This window comes from Solanum lycopersicum, chromosome 7 (genome assembly GCF_036512215.1).
Source record: "Solanum lycopersicum chromosome 7, SLM_r2.1".
Taxonomy (NCBI): domain Eukaryota; kingdom Viridiplantae; phylum Streptophyta; class Magnoliopsida; order Solanales; family Solanaceae; genus Solanum; species Solanum lycopersicum.
Window position 1 is genome coordinate 70,351,784 of NC_090806.1, and position 19,478 is coordinate 70,371,261.

The following is a 19,478-nucleotide window of genomic DNA, read 5'->3' on the forward strand; positions in this document are numbered from 1 at the left end:
CGTCTTATGAATAGTTGCGATACAAAAAATAAAGCCAATTATAAACGAAATATTCCATTTGGACCAAACCCCTTGCATAAATTAAGCCAACGATGAAATACTCTTTCGTTAGCTTACAACAGTTGCACAAATTACTCACAGTGATTAAAAACAATCCAAATCCGCCAGTACAACTTTTCTACAAATCTGCAAACATTCACCATTCCTCGGATACACTCCAAATTGAAGTGGAAATGCTACACTAACATACAAAGTATTCAAATTCTATTGCCGATACAGTTACAAGGATAAGTAGACTCATAATCCTATAGTAGGGGTGAAATATAAAATTCCGATCTCTATCCCTGTTATTCGATACATCTCTGCATTTTTCATAGGCAGAGGTCGACCATAAGAGCATAAGCTTTACTCAGTTGCCAAAAAATCCTGGACCTGCTTTCGAAAGTAGTTCCTGGCCAGCATCTTCACCCATCCGTATCATGTCTTCAGACGTATAAGGTCCCTTTCTAGAGGTTTCAATAACTGAAATTGAAGATTATACATCAAATAAACATAAAGAATAGGTAACTCACACATCCCTCAGAATTCTGTAACTAAGAAGTAACGTTTACCTCGCGTTCCATCTGGAGAGGCAACTAATCCTTTAAAAATACAATCTCCATCTTCACCTCGACAGGCATAGCCAGCAATTGGGGTGCGACAAGACCCATCCAAGGTCGTCAAAAATGCTCTCTCACAAACTATTGCTAATCTGGTTTCTTCATGATTTAAAGCAGCAATGTAGTTGGCCTATAATTGCATCCGATAAATATGAGCGAAATAAAGCCCTCGAAAGAGGAGATATGAGCAATGGTAGAGCAGGAAATGTATTTGTAATAACAGAGAAGAGTGCTAAATACCATTGTCTCGTCATCACTTCTGCAGGCAATACCAATGGCACCCTGAGCAACAGCTGGTAGCATATCCTCTATAGAAAGGATCGATGATACATTTTCTGTCATATTCAGACGCTTAAGCCCTGCCAGTGCCAATAATGTAGCTTGAACTACTCCCTCATTCAGTTTCTTCAACCTTGTCTGGACATTGCCTCTGAAATTCTCCAACACCTTTAAACAAAATTCACATAAAATAATTAGCATGACTTGTCAAACTAAATAAAAGCAAAGAGGAAAAGTTGTTAGATTGGCAGAGCTGAGCTAAATAAGAAAATTCAGGCCAGAAGTAACCACCATAAAAAATTTCACCACAAATTTTGCTTCATCTAAAAGATATTCAGATATAGAAAACCTGAGCTTCGCATTTGGCTTATCAAGAAAACAATTACTGCTCCTGGAGCATACCAAGCTATGTAACATATCACAACAAGAAATACACAATCCTCAATTTACTCTTTTTCCACTCGTAGGTCATCCTACCCATCTTTTTGAGCACACAGAAGTTCTTTTATTATTTGGCCCATTGCAACATATTCCTAGTTGTTGCAAACAATCTCCAAGTAGTAGTATAAGTAAACTATTTAACTTTCAAGGTTTTACCTTCATAGAAGGCATATATATACCAACACAATACATGAAGCAATGACTCAAATAAATTATGGCTGCAGCTTGATGGAAAAATTTACGGAGACTCTTAGTTCACTTTGTTTCTGATATCAACACACACTCAGAGATCAATGGGTCTTCTTCAGAGACTTTGATGTGATAGGTAATAGACTTACATTGAGTGAGGGATAGCGGTGGAGAATCTGGGACTTTCTCCTCAGTGAAGCAGTACCAATTGTGCTTCCTGATGGAAGTTCAGCCAGGGAACCTGCAGTTAAAGAAATGAATGCATCCCTCACATCTTCACGTGGAAGGTTGCACGGTAAGATAGTCTTCTCTGGCAGATATGTGGGCACATCTTTCATTGAGTGGACAGCAATATCAATATCGCCATTGATGAGGGCTTCGTCTATTTCTTTTGTGAACAACCCTTTTCCACCAATATCTGCAAGAGGCTGACTTAATATCTTATCACCTGTGGTTTTTATTATTACTATCTCAATGGCTCCCTCTTCAGCCAGGTCAGGAAACGAGGCTATTAGCTTTTCTCGAGTCTCATAAGCTTGGGCAAGAGCTAGGGGGCTGTCCTACACAAGTAATTGCATTGTAATCCATAAGAGAAGAGTTTTAGCAAAAGCACTTTATAGATATATCAGTCAGTTTCCATCATCCCACCCGAACACGCAAAGAAGGAGATAGAACGAAGAGTTAATCCAAAGCAATGTTGAAATTCATCCCATATACATTACATGGTTGTTACCAAATATGTTCATGGAACAAGGGAAGTATGAACAAGATATTTTTATTCATCAAAAAGAACATAGATTGGCTAGAAAATATATGCCAGGGGGAAAATGCAAGGAGAAAAAAAGGGTTTATCTGCTTGCTAACATTAGTTAATTTCTAAAAGGCAAGCACAAAGAGGAGTCAAGCATACAAAGTTGTATTTTTGTTTTCTCCATAATGCCAGATCCCCTTAAAAAGCTTACATTTTGACTAACACTAGCACACATCATAACTAAAATACAACAAATAATCGATAAAAGCATAAAGATGACCGTTAACTATTGTGGAAAGAAATTGGGATAAAGCTAATCCGAAATATGTCCAACTAGCATCATTACATTACAGGGCAGAAAAGGTTAGTAGATTATGTCTCTACTCTTAAAAACTGCCTACGGGTGGGTGTCAGATCCTTCAAAACTATACTACTTTGGAGGATATGAGAGAAATCTAGATTCTGTCCAACTATGGGGCCATTAACCCCACATTTTAATTTCTGATTACTAAATGTTCTGAGACTATTGAACTAAATGACACCTCAGTGAATAATATGATAAATACTTGTTCATGTACTTCAAATACAATTTTTTTCCATATTTACTTTATCACTCAAGAGAAAAACATAAGAATAAAGCATCAATTATTTAATCTTGAATCATCTATCAAAACCTAAGACTAAACAGCAATTAATTGGTAAAAGCGGCAATCTTTTTACATCCGAATTTTCAGTTGAAAGACTGTAACTTTAAGCTGAGATAAAGCCCATTAGGTATTTTTGTACAAATAGATTGGGTAAATAATTGACAGTACCTTCCTCGTGTTCCAACTCTGATGACAGCGACCTTAGTTTGAGCTTGCTGTTCTAGAGCAACGGAAGCCCTGGTAACGTGGACCCGCCGGCGTTGAAGTGAAAGTGCAGATTTACGGCAAGGCGAAGAAAACCCAATTGGTAAAAGGGAACCGGAGCTCAAATTTGAAGCATTTAGAGCGACGAATTTCTCCATTTCCGAAGGAATTGATTAGAGAGAAAATGAAGGTGTTGTTTGTTGTTGGCTACTTATCCTCATCCAGCTAATGTCAGCAAGCGGCTTTTGGGCCCACTTACCGTGTCTTTAACCACTAAGATGCTGCCACCTCACCTTTGCACCTCAATCAAATCCACCATCCAAAAGGAAAGGAAAAGAAAACCAAAATGTTTTTTATTTTATTTTAACAAATAAGGTCGACTATTTAACAAATTTTAATTTTATTACCATCATCAACTACTTTTAATATGTGTTATTCCATTACCTATCAAATGTAATATTTCCAAAAATATTTGGACTAAAGAATCTAATATGCATGCATAATTGATGTCATTTTCAAATATTTTTCATTTAAGAGTTCTTTTTTGTGGGATAATATATAATTAATTTGATAAAATACATTGACTATTTCATTGACATTCAAAAAACAAAGTTGACTTTATTCATAAGTCATTTATATATAGATTGGATGATCATCCAAATTTGTTTGTTTCTTTTGAATCAAAATATAATAAAAAGTTGAATGAGCATATAATATATTCACATAAATATCCGATTTGTTGAAGTAATGGAAAAGTAGGCATATATTTGGGAAATTAGTACATGTAATAAGCTGCGCTGTATATCATTATTAATTTCATATAGACACATACACCAGAATGAAGATGGATCAATAAGGATCAAGGTCTAAAATAGATCTAAGTTCATCCCAATTCAATACTACCTACACATGAGTATTGATGATGATGAGCTCCGATCCGTTGGTTAATATTATTATTATTATTCGTTGATTGATGAACAATATTATTATTGTGCTTTGACAGTTGGAGCAGTCTATATAATCTGAAGAATTCTCAACTCTCTTTTTTGTTATTGATCTCCATTCTGCAGCTACACACTTATATGAACCATTTCGCTTAAAGATTCTACATACGGTCCAAACTTCCTGCAAATAAAACCATATGATTGGGAGAGACTAGTACATTAATTGCTAAATATATAACAAAGTCTATATCCCACTTCCTATTTCTTCAACTACTTAGAAAATAAGGTTTACACTCCTCAACTAATTCATTTGACTTAGCTTTATTGCTAATTATCTTATCATTTTGATGTGCTACTTTATATGGAGATTCATACATAGTCATAGTCTTTAATAACATTATATTAATGTAAATGCTTTTGCTTATCATCATAGTAGATAATTTATTGTTGATTTTTTTTAGGCTTAGTTGATTATATATCAGAATAGGATATGTTAGAATAAAAAGAAAAATATATATTGATTCCGCACAAAGGGAGAGAACAAAGAAAATCTAAATTTGGAGATCATGATTATTTTAGTGTTCTTTTTGTAATTTTAACTCTAGAAGCATTCATAATCCAAAAATATTAATTAATAATCGAGCTTATGAAATTAGTTGGACTACTCTGCTTGTAATCTTTAACCACTAAAACTGCCGCCATTTTTACCTTTTCAACCTTTAGGGTGTATTTGCTATGAAAATGCTTTTTTACTTTTTTTTAAAATTTTTTTTATGTTTAGTAGGTTAAGAATAATTTTTTTTAAAAAATAAAATCTACTGAAAAAAATAAGTTTCATAAGTAATATTGATCATCCATCTCTCCCTCCAACCCCCTCTGCAACCACCAGATCCCCCGGATCTTCGGCTTCCCACACTGATCCACGCTAAACATTTCTTTTTGTATTTTATGTAAAGATCATAAACTAATTAATTCTTCCCTTGTATTTCAATCTTGATGCTTACTTCATACATGTTTGGTTGGATATAGCATGTAATTAGACGAGTTGTGCATACCAACTGGCACATACACCAACCTTATAAAAAGAAAAAAAAAACTTATTCTCCTAACCAATATTTTTCATAGATCATACCAAACGCGCCCTTATTTCATTTCATACTAAAATCACTTGCGTGGACACATTTCGAAGGTGGACGACTTCCCATCAACCAAGTTGATTTGACTTCGTGCTAGCCACTATAGCTTTTTCTCCTATTCATAATATCTCTATATTTTTTTTGACTCTGCTCGTTTTAGGTTGGACCAAAGGATTGTCAAACTCAAAACAAAATTGCGTTGTTTAGTTAAATTTGAAGAATCCATTAAAGTCATTATATTCTGATAGATTTGTATGTATTATATATTTTAAAACAAATAAAAAATCTAAACCACAGCTACTTAGTAATGGCAGAATGGGTAGTCCATATTAGAAGCAGCAAATGAACGGTTCCAACTTCCAACCAATATCAAATTTGTCATATATATATCCAATCAGGGAAAAGTTAGTACCAAACAGCAACCTGAAAGTCAAACATCTACGGAAGTGAATAAAAACTGAGACGCAAAAAAACACAATAAAGGAATGAGAAAATAAAGAAAAGGTCAAAGTCTTTAGTCAAGACATAATTGATAGTAGTATATCCTTTTACTTCTGAAATTTGAGCAATGGATTCTTTGTTCCTTTGCGAAGAGTGAAAACAAAATGACAAACATATTATTCCACCAATATTGCTAAGTATTAACATGTACATTCATAATTAACCTTCATAGTTGAGAGGAATAAAGCTTTCAACGTTCACTATCTTTTCCACCCGTTTGGTCTCAACTCTCGAGAAAGCACTGTTAATAAGATCATGGCGATGTCCTGAGGATTTTTGCATCATCCATGGGTTGTACTTGCACACCGAGTCACTACACAAACTAAAAACTTACACATAAAACTATACGCAGCCCCAAAGAAGTTAATATTACGATTGGGTATTTATTAGCTTATAATAGTACTGGTTACAAAGAATGAAGATCTTAGCGAGTTCTTTTAGAAGAACATACTCTTTTGCAGATAGAGAACAGCAACAAAGTACAGTTTGATGTATTGACCTGGCTAGAGCAAGTGTTTTTTGCGCTGCTTCACAATATTGAACACTTGTATCACCTCTGTTGTGACTACTTACAAGTCTCAAATAGGAACTTCCACGAAAAACAATCAATGCCTATCTCCATTTGGAATTATTTCTTCTCCCACACGAATCCATGTATCTGACTCGGTTTTCGTATTATTCTCATATCTTAGCAGTATGCCAAACATTATTTTCCCCTGTTTGCAAGGGAGATATGGTAAGAAGCAATTAACTAAGCAAGCAAACTGCATTTTTTGGGGGGGTTTCTTCATTTTTAGGTGGGTTCTAACCTTTGCTCTCCTGTAACCTGCTAAAGTTGCCAAAGGTTCAGTAAACCTCTGCACCTCCCCAGCCTCTGGATTTATATTGATCATCTGGCAACGATTGCAACCACCCAATGACTGCACTTAAACAATTTAAGTATGAACACATGAGGAACTTTTAGCACCTCTGTTGACTTACTGAATACAAGAATACTCATCTATAATTTTAGGACAGAATGTACAGTCACTTCATGTTCCCATATCTTGATTTTATACGAGCTAGAAGTTAGAACTCACCATAAAATATTTGCCTCCAATATTTATATTGCTCCATCCATCTTCTGCATATGGTTCACCACTAGATGCTACAAGATTGGGTCGAAATCTCATTACACCAACTTGTACTGCTTGTCCACCATTTCTCCTTCGTCCATCTAAAAAGATTAAAGAAAAAAGGTCGAATGAATTTTTGATGAACCTATTTGCTTTATACATAAACCTTTCTGTAAAAATCACTAACCACCATCAGAGGAAGCATATTAAGTGATACAAGTGACTTATGCAGGAAAATAATTCAAGTATAGTGGACTATACAAGACTGAACAGACAGCAAATACATTTACTTTTAATTCCTTTTAGATCCTCCTACAGCCGCAACAGCCATGCTACTACAGGTAAGACTTCTGAACTCAAGTCTCCTCTAAAAACAGAAATACCACCACGTCTAACATAGATTCAAGTAATGCAAAGCATTTGTATCCTCTGAACAGAAGTTATTGCACTAATATTGTATAGACATGGTTTAAAAGTTGTTATGCATTCAGCTCAGAGGAATAGCCTCAAATTGGCCAATTGTATTGGGTGCATTCTCTAGTTTCCTTATATTCCTATTTCAGAAGAGCTCAATACCAGAAAGAGAGTTTGCTCACTACTAACAAAGAGAAAAGAAAAGAAAACATACTAGATTTCAGCCTAGAGTTGAGGTCCTTTATGCTTTCTTCAGATATCAGCAGAAATTGGGCTTCATTAACAAAATTCAATCTAGCACCAACATCCCTGCACATGCCAGGACTCCCGTTCTTATTTATGCAGGAGTGACTCTGGGAATCGGAATTTCTTAGTAGAGTGCAAGGTCGATCAATCGCCCTGCTGAACCAGATATCAACCTCATTGTTGTAACTTGTGACTTCATATCTACCCAAATCAAAAAGACATGAAAAATGATTGAGCATTACTATAATACTGCTATTCAAAAACACCACTTACATAGACTGTATTCATGAACTACACTTCTTTTTAGATTCTTTTTCATTTCCACATGAACTACCACAGTAGTCACAGATAACGGTAGCTATTTTAAGAACATGCAGACTAAAATAATGACATCCTTCTCAAAATACTGTTCACTCCTTTTTTAGTTTCTTCTTGTCTTGGTTTTGTCTTTTGGGAAGTATAATAAAGCAACTGATTAAACCACAACTGTTTAAAATCTGCTTTGGAACGAATAAATTGAAGTTTGAAGCTCGACAATGAGCCAAAGCTTTAAAAACAGTTAGTTCCATAAACTATTTCTTTGTTCAGATGAGAAATACACCCACTTTATCCTAATCAAACACTCTATTACATGACAAAGAACATAATTATAGTCTCCAACATACAAGGAAAACAATGAGTACAATCTTTGAAAAGCAAACACAGTGAAGGTCGAAATGTGTGGCCTAGTGGTCAATGAAGTGCGTGCAACCTTAGAGATAAGGTTCAAACCACAGAAGAGACGAAACACTAGGTGATTTCTTCCTATCTGCCTAAGCCTTGGTAGACAAAGTTACCCGATAGTAGTGTTGCTGGGTGGGAGGCAGTTGGTACCTAATGGAACAGTCCAGGTCGCACAAGTTGGCCTGGACACCACCGTTCAAAAATATTAGGGCAAACATTGTCAAGAATTATAACTTCTCATGCTTCACTAAAGGCAACCATACCAGACGGTCAACAACAGAACTTACATCAGTACAACGCACATACCCTAATCATCTTTTCAACCACTACATCTAAGTGGTTCGAACTTAGAAACTCACATGCAAGCCCACAAACAAAATTCTTCATAAATATTAGACCAAACTTAAGGAGCACTATTTTTCCTTTCTAACTTTTTCTACTGTACGTAAACCGTGTTATCTTAATGAAACTTCACCTTTCTGATTAAAAAATAAGTACAACTGTAAAAGTGAAGAAAGAACCCTTCACTTAATGGTAGCCATATATGAAACTGCAACACAACATTGTTTAAGTCAGTTCAGATACACGATCACAAAGTTTTAACAACTTAAGCTTCAAAATACAAATCCTTCTCAAAAAAAAAGTTTCTTCAAAATACAAAGTTTTAGTGCTACAGGACTAAGTTGAGCGAGCTCTTCACTTTTGATGCTGCACCCGTGTCGGATTCTCCAAAAATACAATACTTTGGAGAATCCGACACACACCCTTTGACATTTTGAAAGATTCCGAGTAACATAGGTACAGGAAAAATTATTGAACTCGAGAATAGAAGAAAAGTTGGGCTCTTACACATACGACCAAATAAAATAGTCTGAAAAAACATAGATGCTCACCCAAGTTAAGAATATGTAGGTACTATAAGATTCTATACTATGTCTGTAAATGTATGTACATAAAGCCGTTTGAATTTTTTTTGACGGCTATGTGGATCTCTTTGTTGAGTTGTAAAGCTCTACATATTGATTCACGTGATTTTTTATTTTTATTTTTTTAAGAGGTAGCTACTTTTAAGTATTTAATATCAAAAGGAAAGAAGTGAAGATGAAGTTCAAACCTATGATTTTGGATATCCATTTCATCTCTTTCAGTGACCAGTGAGCTGGATTTGAGTTCAATCTGCAATTTCTCCTTGCAACGAGGTGACTCTACAAACAGTTTCCCCAAATTGAGATCAATCAGCGTGGAGATATAGCACATTTCTGGAACCTAGAACGCAAATACACCTGACTTAGATATTGATGCAGAAGTAATCAACACTGGATCGGAAACAATAATTAAGAGGCAATAGCTAGTAAATTTTGAATAATCATTAATTATCTTTCAAAGATATAAGCTTCCGTAGTAACTTGCTTCTCATACAAAAATACATGTCTAGATATAAAAGTAGAGATTATATCCCAATCGAGAGCATGACACTTTGCATATTTTCAAGAATGTTTTCGAGAAAAACAAAAAATAAGTAAATTAGATGACAGGTTAAAACATGGAGTGTAGAGATTAAGACACTTCAAAGTTAGTAGTGGAACACAGGAGAAAATAGGATTTATATATTGAGATAATGGAGAGTTATTCAAAGGACTTGAAATGTTATTGGTAGTACAGATTATAGGCTATTCAACTTCTTTTTAAGACCATGAATTGTTGAATATCTTGTACAAAAAGGATGGCATCTAATCAATTCTATTATATAATGAGCATTGTAAGGCTTCAAAAAAGAAGCTAAAATACATTAAATCAAATTAGAAAACACCAACTACCCCTCGATCTCAAACAAATAGAAAAAAGAATTAGAAGAAAAGAGAGAAAATAAATAATTTCATTGGGAAGGTCGAAAAAAAGACCTCATGTAGCCTGACAATGCACACAACCCACATTAAGAAGTTGCATGCTACTTTGAGAAAATAGTCAATTATTAGTAAGGCTTGTCTAGGAGATTAAAAAGGTTAAAAGCAAAACACATTGAAGGATGGGTAGATCAAATGATAGACAACAATGCTATGTTTTCCACTTTACTAAATTAAATTATAATGGGTGAATGAAGGTAGTTTTACCATCGCATTGCACATGGATAACAGGCATCAACACACATGATGTGAATTATAAAGTATTCTACCTTCTTTTGGGTAAGAATTTCACCGGTTGTGCTCTTGAGAATCCATTCACGATCATGCAATAACCCTAAATTCATATTGAACGGAATGACAACATGTAAGAATGATACATTGAAAGTCAAAATACTTTGATATTCTAAAGAAAACATGGATCAATTTCTTATATGCAATGGAAATGAGCAAATATCTCTTGATTTTGACAAAATCATATGTGCCATAAAAATTGAACTACTGAATTTTCCTATGAGATGTAGCAGAATAGCTACCAGTAGATGTTAGAGGCCACTGATCCACACTAAATCCCGCACAAGACTTTATTGGATAGACAGTAATAGATGTGAGGAAATGCCGTGCAGCAGCTTCTGCAATCCCTGCAATTGGTCAATGAAATGCATGGGTTGACTAAACAAGTTTGCACAATTTCTTTTATGGTACTAAAATGACAAACTTCCACACTTGCAATCAACTTCTGGTCTACAAGAAGCCAATTCAACATATCGATTTAATGCATGCCTAATAGTAGAAAGATACAAAAGTTGACCTTCAATTGGCAGAGAGATGGACCTTGGCTGCAATGCACACCGATTAAAAGATGATATCACAAAATTACTTTCCACGAAGTTGACGAATTTCTGCATAGACAAGTAGAACGGAATGAAGTAGTAAATAAGACTAGCTCTCAGAGGAACATCCAGAGCAAAGATTAGTTTGCTAATCAATCATTCAGGCAATTACAAGATAACTTCATAGAAATTGAAGCTTCTGCCCAGCAACATCCTAAACAAACAACAGAAAAGGGAAATATAGAAATAGAAAAGAACCAAAAAGTAATAGGAGTAGCAAACCATATTCCGTTTTTCAACAATTTAGCTTTTTCAGAAATCATATTGCTGTTTTAGATATATTCTTTACCATGTCAAAAGAAAAGTAGCTTGTAGCTTTTTATATCCAAATGACTAGAAGGTTGCTCTTTCTTCAGATAGAAACTTGAAGAACTAAAGAGATCATCTTTGTTTTAGTTCTTTATTCCTTCTCTCTTTCAGCTTGCCTGTCTAATGGCCAAGTGAAAGTGAAAAATTGGAAGTTGGCAATTATTGTTCTATGTGACCATTAAGCTACATATTTTCCTTTCTCTCTCTATTATGAAAGTGCATGTTAGGCTTAACACAACCTTTAATTAGCTTACGAAGTGAGGATTGCCCAAGACAAATTAGGTATAAAGAGATTGCCCCACGTTTAAGTTGAAATGTAAATTTTTAACTCCAACCGTTCAATATTTGGCACATCAAAATCTTGAAGAAAGAAGCATGTTGTACTATAAAAAATATAGAACTACACTTCATTTTTTGGGAATTAGGTTGGGAATGGTGGGTTCCCTTACCATGGCATCTTCGAATGTTGACATGTAACCAAAAGATACTCTGACTGCTCCAGTTGGTTTTCCATGTAAAATGTCACGATCATCCCAGCACACATGCCCAGCCTAAATGAAATGATAATTTGAATTTGTTGCCATTGGTGGTCCCTTTTTCCCATGTAACAGATTAAAATGAGGGGAAAGGAAACACATACCTCAATATTTGAAAGAAGATCCAAGTGTGACAAACCAAGATATTTAGCACAAGCACCAGGATTGCAAAAACATCCTGTCTATACAAAAATACAGGGAAAAAGAAGCAAGAATTTAGTCATATCATATAACAGCATTATATATCTGAGATATTCAATTACCAGTTTCAAAAGTTGTGGACTAATCCTCCCTCCATTCCTTTAAGAATTAAGATAGACTATTCTTTAGGGGCTTTCTCATAAAATATTTAACATTTCCTTGTATTGCAAACTCCTCTTTCTCAGACAATTCCAGCTAAGATAATTTGTTATTACTTACTATTATTCCAAAATTATGTTACATATTCAAATAGGCTTACTGATAACCAAATGTATACAACAACCCTCGGTATTTGTGGACAAAAGCTTAAACATAAAAAGGAGACAGTGACCTTATTGTGTTAGTACGGATGCAAGTCATCCCTTATTTGGTCTCCCATAGATTATTACATGATGGGGTATCTGCTCATTCCAAAAAGTAAAAAAGTTGCACGTATTGTGGAGGGCAATAACTGAAGACTAAAAAACTCCTCTAAATGTGGCAGTTAACGCATCTAACAGTGGTGAAGGCGGTTAAAAGAGTAAGTGACCATGCATCTGAAGGACCAAAATTCACAAATCAAAGACAAGCTAACAGAAGTTTAAATGGAGAACTTCATAAATCCAGATAAGTATATCAAAGCATTCAGATATAAATGAAGACAAATGATAAATCATAAAAAGACACCTCTTGGAAGTCATATCATCCTCCTTGACATTGAAAAAAGATAACATGTGAAAGTAGCACATTATATCAGAAACAGCAGCATCAATCTGCTCTGGGGTTATGTTCCAACAGAATAAAGTAGCAAGCATCTCATCTCCCAAGGGAAACAGAACAAAATTCATACTTCATAGACAATATGACCATTGAACTCTTACCCGCAGTTGAATTCCTGCCAAGGTTGCCAATTTTTCCACCTCACGGTATCCATACCATGTTCCATCTGGTCTTTTCATGTTGAATGAAACTGTGGGGCCCATCTCACTAGATAATAACTGAGATAAAAGTCATATTAACTTAACTTACTATTCTCAAAAAAACAAAAGTCATATTAACTTGGTCACCTTCGGAACCATAGGACAATTTCATAACAAACCAGACAATTCATAAACTGACAGAATACCATAGAAAAAGTCGCGAGTAAAATCAAAATCTACCCCAAAAAAAAAAGCAACCCAAAAACAAAATCATTGCATCACCACTGCACGAATGAGCAACAGTAACAAACTTGCCTTTGCCTAGGACATAAAGAAATTTCTTCACGAGAATCTAATTCCAACCAAATTCCAAAAACATAAACCAGTCACGAGAATGCTATGTTCGATATATTTACCCCGTACAGCGTGCAAACAAATTCTCCATTTTCATGCTTCAGTGCCAAAAGCTTATTCCTCACATATGCTGCAATTGATGTTGTATGCCTTGCAGAAAAGAAAAGCACATTTCAGAACATGTTTTTTTCATTAGGCTCCAACTTCAATTAAGGGGGGTAGAAAGAGAAAGGGCCAACAGTTTCTGTAAAATTCTTGGTATATTTCTGTTGGAACTAAATTAGATGATTCAGAAATGAATGACTAGTTTCTCTACCCACAAAAAAGATACTGGAAACTATGCCCATATATCCTCTAAACAAAGAGGAATTTATCTGCCAAATCAAACGAAGACAAAAAAAGGCATAGGAACTTTGAAATCCCAAAATTTTACACCTTTAGAACAAAGTTTTCTTGTTCACTCAAAAGATAATTAGCCTAATAGCCAAACAAAAATTGACTTATTTCAGTACTTGTGGTAACATCTAGTTATAAAAAGGTTGGCAGTACCTATGTAGTAAAAAAATAAAAGATCGACAACATCTACAAAGCAGCAATGAGCAGGATTAATCAAATAATATTAGAAGGACTCACTCACTAGATAAATCATAAAAAGAGACTATAAGCGGAAAAGTGCGCAATAAATCTAATCACTAGTGTGAACGATATAATGTCTCTGTTCATCTGTAATGACAGCAAAATATGTGCAATCTCAATAAAATTCTGATCATTATTCAATTTCAGAATCTTCCACCCACAAAAGAAGCAAGCTCTCACCTTATCCCGAAAAAAAGAGAGGAAGCTCTCACTTACCGGAAAATCGAAGATGTCGTTAGCATATTAATTATTTTGAACCCATGTTGAATTGCTGTTATGCTCAAGAATGAAATGGTTCCATCCTCAAAAAATTCCTCTACACCTTCTCTTCTTTTGAAAAAGTCAACGTCAGCAATAGCTGCAGTCACCGTGCCTAGAAGAATCCAGGTTAACTTAAATTGCTAGAGTTTTCAATTATATAATCATAACACGAGAAGGCACTAAAAAAGAACCTCCACTAAAGTAGGTCTTCTTCATCAGCTTAGCAGCATCTGATCAATAGAAAGAGATCAGGAAATTTTGTTAATTCTCACATTGATGAAAAAAGGGGAGAAATATAAGTCTATCTTGTTACACAACTAGAAAAAACATAAAAACCTAGGTATCTTTGCCACCATTTCCACCCAACATTCTCTCCATAAACAGAGAAGTAGAGGGATAGAGGCAGAGAGGGAAACAAGTCAGAAGTAAACTACACGAAGAAGAAAATTAAACAAGAATAAGTGAGGAAACACAACAAAAATCGGCTTTCTTATTTAGCTGCTTACCCTTTCGAACAATGAGTGCTCCAAGGCCAGTTGGATAGCCAAATAACTAAACAAGAAACAAATAAAACTCTTTTCAAGCTCCGTGATGTTAGTCATAATCTTAAAACAGCAGGTATGAGATATAAGTACCTCCTGTAATCTTAAACAGCAGGTATCAAAATATAAGTACCTTGTAGAATGAGAACACAACAAAGTCTGCTTTAAACATTGATAAATTTGGTGGATTGGTAGCACATCCTTTAGCAGCATCTATCAGAACTAACCAGCAACCTCTGCATTCAGAAAAGAAAATTTATATCTGCCCATCTGCGCAAGACCAACTCAATGATGGAGATATAAAAAGTTTTCGAAGATATATGAACAAGCTTTGCCAGCTAAGGAGATAAGAATAGCACCACATTGAGGACAAAAGGTTGACCAATGGATGTTTCAAGTCAAAACCCTGACTGAATCAGCATACATTGTTCAAAATGTAACATATTCTCTTGTAGCTATAACAAACAAATAATCTTCTTTGCGCCACTATACTTAAGGAATGCGCCATGTTCTAAATTTTTTGTAGTCAAACATATCAAAATCATTAGATACTCCCATAATTTGAACCAGCCTAAAAAGAAATATCTTTTTTGGTGGATGTTTGAGGCACTAAAATCTATTCTCAAATCTCAACCAAGCTTGAAAGAGGGTCTATTTTCTTATAGATTTACTGGGAGTACATCTTACAAGTACTATTCAGATAAATGTCAGAATTTTAGCACCTCGGCTATTCTCAATCACTGGAGAAGTTTTTTATTCTTTTACCTGGAATACTGGGAGCTTTCTAAGATTCTTTCAGACCCTTCTTTGATAATCTTAATCAGGTTAGGGTCGAATTTTCGACCTGAAAAATTGCATTCTGATGGGAATGCAAACAAGTTGTATGTGTTACCTGTAACAAGAAGACTACAGTGTCAGATTACAACGAGTTGAAGTTGATAAAGACATTGGTAATATGTGCTTCATTAGTGAAGCAGCTTCTACTTCACTTCTAAAACTAACAAAAGGAAAAAGATAATCCATCTAACAGGTATAAGGTCATACAGGCTCTCTTGATTGATGGGGTTTAATTAACTCAGACAACATCTAATTTGAGTTGAAGGTGCTAACTACCTTTATAGACTTGGTGGGTGGAAGGGGGTGGAAGGTAGAAGTTGATGAAACTATTGATAAAAAGGTACCTGTCATCCCTTCTTTCAGAACGCCACCTTCATTTCTTCTCTGAATGTGGTGCTGTGTTAGTTTTAAGTTAGACTGTGGGCTTTCTGATTCACCAACATGTGTATCTTCAATGTCAACTGCAAAAGCAGCAGCTCCTTTACTGAGAGCATATCTAGTAACTCTTAAGGAAAAGAATACTTGAGATACACACAAATTTAAAATGAACCAAGATCAAAAATCATGCAAAATCTTCCATCTACTCAACTGTTTCTGCAAACTCTTCCTACTGTGTAAAAAGGTTTTTTCTCTTCCAATTATCTGGCTTAATAGGTTTATCCGTACGGAGCAAGTATTAACACATAGATAATAGTACACAAACTTAGAGATGAATTGGGTCCTTGATTTTTGGTCTCACTTCAATAACAAGAACAGAAATTTTGTGGCTGGTTAGATAGAACTAGGATCTGTCAAGAATAAAAAGTTACCCTTGGAGGTACAGTGAATTCTACCAGAAACATGTATAATCATATCCATGAGATAAACAGTAGAGTTCTACACCTCACTTCAGCAGCAAGTGTGGAACAAGTGATTTTGAAGTGAATGGAATCATAGAACTTCAAAAAGAACCACCATGATTAAACGCATCAGAACATCAGTCGATAAGAGCAACAATGGCAGTGTTGAACGTATCCACAGATCAGGTCTGCATATATGAAACATCATCGATAACACATACAATTCGTGGTAATTCTTTCAAATGTCCAAAGATAGCATGGTCCCGATGCAGTGACAGGTAGAGATGCGATCATTTGCTGAAATATAAAGCCGGAAAGATTCATGCCTTCCTCATGAAGAAAATATTGATAATTTATAGAATCGTCGGGAGCCTTTGATTAGGTGGACCGGTATTTCAGTGAAAAAGAGTAGCACTTGAAGCAGGAAGTAGTACCGTAGATTAAGAAACTAAATACACTGCTAAAGAGGAAAGCTTTCATAAAGTAATCGACAGCAGAAGTAACAAAATTTGATGAAAAGGTTTAATCCATTCAGGATACTCCCTAATCCCAAGGACGCTGTTATGATTCTCCATTGAGTACATAAAACTGCTGTTACTGCTCCATGGGAATGTCTCACCGACAAGCTTTAGTGCAGCTGTTGCCCCAGAAGTGAATATACAGCTATATTCTCTTGGTGATGCATTGAAGAAACTAAGGACCTGGATAGAGTCGTGATTCAATGGTAAGAGAAAGTATTACAACAGAAACTTTATCACATGTGAAATACTGAATATGACAGAACATATGTGCAGTGACTCTCATCAGCTTAGCATTTAGATAATATCAATGCAGCATACATCAATATACATTTCCAGAGCATTGTGGACTAATGCAGAGATTATGATGACAACAGAAGCAATAAAAATAGTGCAGAAGAAGATGTTCACCTGTTGGCGTGCTTTCCCAACAATGTCCTCGGTAGCCAAACTACAAGTGCTCTGGCTATCTATTGTTTTTCACAGAATTAAGGTATCAGCTAAAAATTTATGCAGGGTGAAGAAATACAGAATCAAACATGTTGAAGAAAGTTCATAGAGAAAAGTGATAGGAAGGATACGAGGATTTCCATAAAGAGTAGAATTGAGGTCCTTAAACACAGCTTCCATTTGAGACTCGGAATAGAGAGTCGCCCCAGCATGATCCAAGTATACCGTATCTACAAGTAAATAAATAGTGAAGTCAACGGAACAATTTTTCAACAAAATTCTGAAATTGGAAGATGAAAAATCTTACCGTTTAAGCGCTTAAATTCAGTAGCTCTAATTTCATCAATGTTTTTGGGGGAATTGGCATAACCATAATAGCTTCCAAATTCCTTCAGAAATTGCTCTTTCTCCGATTCGATGTTCATTTTGCAGCGGTTGCGATTGGAATTTCTTACTCAAGCCCGGAACAAACTCAAATGAATGAAGAAGAAAACACACTTTTTTATGTCCTCTTACTTAGCCGATTAAAAATATTATACTACTACTAGAATATTCTTAGAAACTAAATTAGTTGATATATTATGGTGGCAAAAAGAATTCATTATAATATGACACCGGCGAGATGCACGTCGTCAGATTTGAAGACATTTTTCACGTGGAAATGGCAATCGTTGCCACCTCTATTTACAAATTGTTTAATATTGCGCTATAACTTCTACCTTTCACAAATTAGCCCTATTTTGTTCCGAGTATTACGTGTGGTTAATGATTATGATCTAGTATTTGATTGATAAGGTAAAAGTTTTAGAAAATGTATTTTATTCGATAAAAATTGGGATAAAATAGCAAATTAATAATACAAAATAAATATAATAGCTATCGTTTGATTTATTTGTGATTCATAGTAAATTGTTTGTCAGTTCCTCTCTCCTCATATTCTCGCTTGTCATTCTTCCTCTCTCGCTCGCTCCTCTCACTTTATACAATAGAATTGTATAAATTGTATTTCTAATTGTATAAAGCGAGAGAAAATTGTATATACACATGCAAATACATATATCTCCGTCTTATACACTTATAATTATACAATAAAAGTACTTCTCTGCCCAAATATCTCTTGTCTTTCTCGTTTTATACAATTGGATTCAACTGTACATTTCCTGCCCAAATCTCTTTTGTCTTTCTCCCTTTATACAAATTCAAATTGTATATAATCGTCATATACACTTATAATTATATATTTCGTTTTATACAATGCTCTATTTGTTAAGTCAAAATTTTATGGATTGTGAAACTGAATATATATATAAGTGAATATTATTATTTCAAATGTTATTTAAATTTTAAATAATTTGCGACCATTGGGTAAAACTTAAACAGCTACTCAAAAATAATTATGACAAAATTACCTTAATATATAATGTATTTTATTATAATTTTTAAATTTTCCTACCATTTAAAACAATTTAAAAATTTTCCTTGAATACATCACTTCCCTCCGGATGATACATTCATATTCCTATCGAACACATATCTTTCCTTTCTGATACATCCCTCCCCTCTTGAATACATTTCTCTTCTGTTTTTTTGGATTCTATCCCTTCTCAGTACATTTCTCCCATATGTATCCGAATATTTATCCCCTCTTTGATACGTTATTCTCCTCTCGAATACATAACTCGCCTTTGTATCTAGACGTCTGTTAATGTATCCGAAAATCCAATGATGTAAATGTTGTGCCTGAAATCTATAAATTTTTAGGGATCTTGCAATTTGAAAAAAAAATTAAAAAACTAATATAATTTACTAATAATAGTACGAAATTTATATAAATTATACAATAATTTATCAATACACTTTGCTTAGGGATACATAGCCATGATTGTTGTTACGTACTTGGGTTGCTCTAAAGCCCAAAAGTGTACACAACAAAATTTGGCAATGATATACCGCCCATGAGTCGTTTTAACTTTTATATCGGGTCACGAATTTTTGTCCTTCAACTGACAAAAAATGTGTAAATTAGGTATATAGCATATTATGTAGTCATATT

General features: G+C 34.7%; 2 protein-coding genes across 2 annotated transcripts; both read right to left on the minus strand.

Annotated features, from left to right (window-relative positions):
* Window positions 1-38: 38 nt before the first annotated feature.
* Window positions 39-4,317, minus strand: LOC101257684 (porphobilinogen deaminase, chloroplastic). Its single transcript, XM_004243933.4, has 5 exons — window positions 3,135-4,317; window positions 1,718-2,123; window positions 900-1,106; window positions 612-789; window positions 39-522 (listed from the first exon to the last, which is right to left on the minus strand). Exons 1-5 carry the CDS (start codon window positions 3,326-3,328, stop codon window positions 410-412), a joined length of 1,098 nt encoding a protein of 365 aa, XP_004243981.1. The 5' UTR covers window positions 3,329-4,317; the 3' UTR covers window positions 39-409.
* A 1,446-nt stretch (window positions 4,318-5,763) lies between these two features.
* On the minus strand, window positions 5,764-17,850 carry FLACCA (molybdenum cofactor sulfurase). Its single transcript, NM_001247215.1, has 22 exons — window positions 17,733-17,850; window positions 17,557-17,655; window positions 17,387-17,445; window positions 16,998-17,158; window positions 15,963-16,114; window positions 15,547-15,673; window positions 14,915-15,017; window positions 14,746-14,791; window positions 14,431-14,469; window positions 14,195-14,351; window positions 13,405-13,492; window positions 12,950-13,066; window positions 11,993-12,070; window positions 11,802-11,903; window positions 10,962-11,052; window positions 10,687-10,791; window positions 10,423-10,487; window positions 9,364-9,515; window positions 7,495-7,727; window positions 6,831-6,967; window positions 6,561-6,671; window positions 5,764-6,467 (listed from the first exon to the last, which is right to left on the minus strand). Exons 1-22 carry the CDS (start codon window positions 17,848-17,850, stop codon window positions 6,357-6,359), a joined length of 2,451 nt encoding a protein of 816 aa, NP_001234144.1. The 3' UTR covers window positions 5,764-6,356.
* Window positions 17,851-19,478: the final 1,628 nt, after the last annotated feature.

Bases quoted from the DNA above. Each gene is read 5' to 3' on its own strand.
- LOC101257684 (XM_004243933.4), bottom strand. From the start codon at position 3,328: ATGGAGAAATTCGTCGCTCTAAATGCTTCAAATTTGAGCTCCGGTTCC. The intron at 1,107-1,717 runs GTAAGTCTATTA...TTTTGTTTAAAG, and splicing joins ACCGCTATCCCTCACTCAAT to GTGTTGGAGAATTTCAGAGG. The intron at 523-611 runs GTAAACGTTACT...CTTCAATTTCAG, and splicing joins CTCTCCAGATGGAACGCGAG to TTATTGAAACCTCTAGAAAG.
- FLACCA (NM_001247215.1), bottom strand. From the start codon at position 17,850: ATGAACATCGAATCGGAGAAAGAGCAATTTCTGAAGGAATTTGGAAGC. The intron at 17,656-17,732 runs GTAAGATTTTTC...ATTTACTTGTAG, and splicing joins TGAATTTAAGCGCTTAAACG to ATACGGTATACTTGGATCAT. The intron at 9,516-10,422 runs GTAGAATACTTT...TTTGCGTTCTAG, and splicing joins AAATTCTTACCCAAAAGAAG to GTTCCAGAAATGTGCTATAT.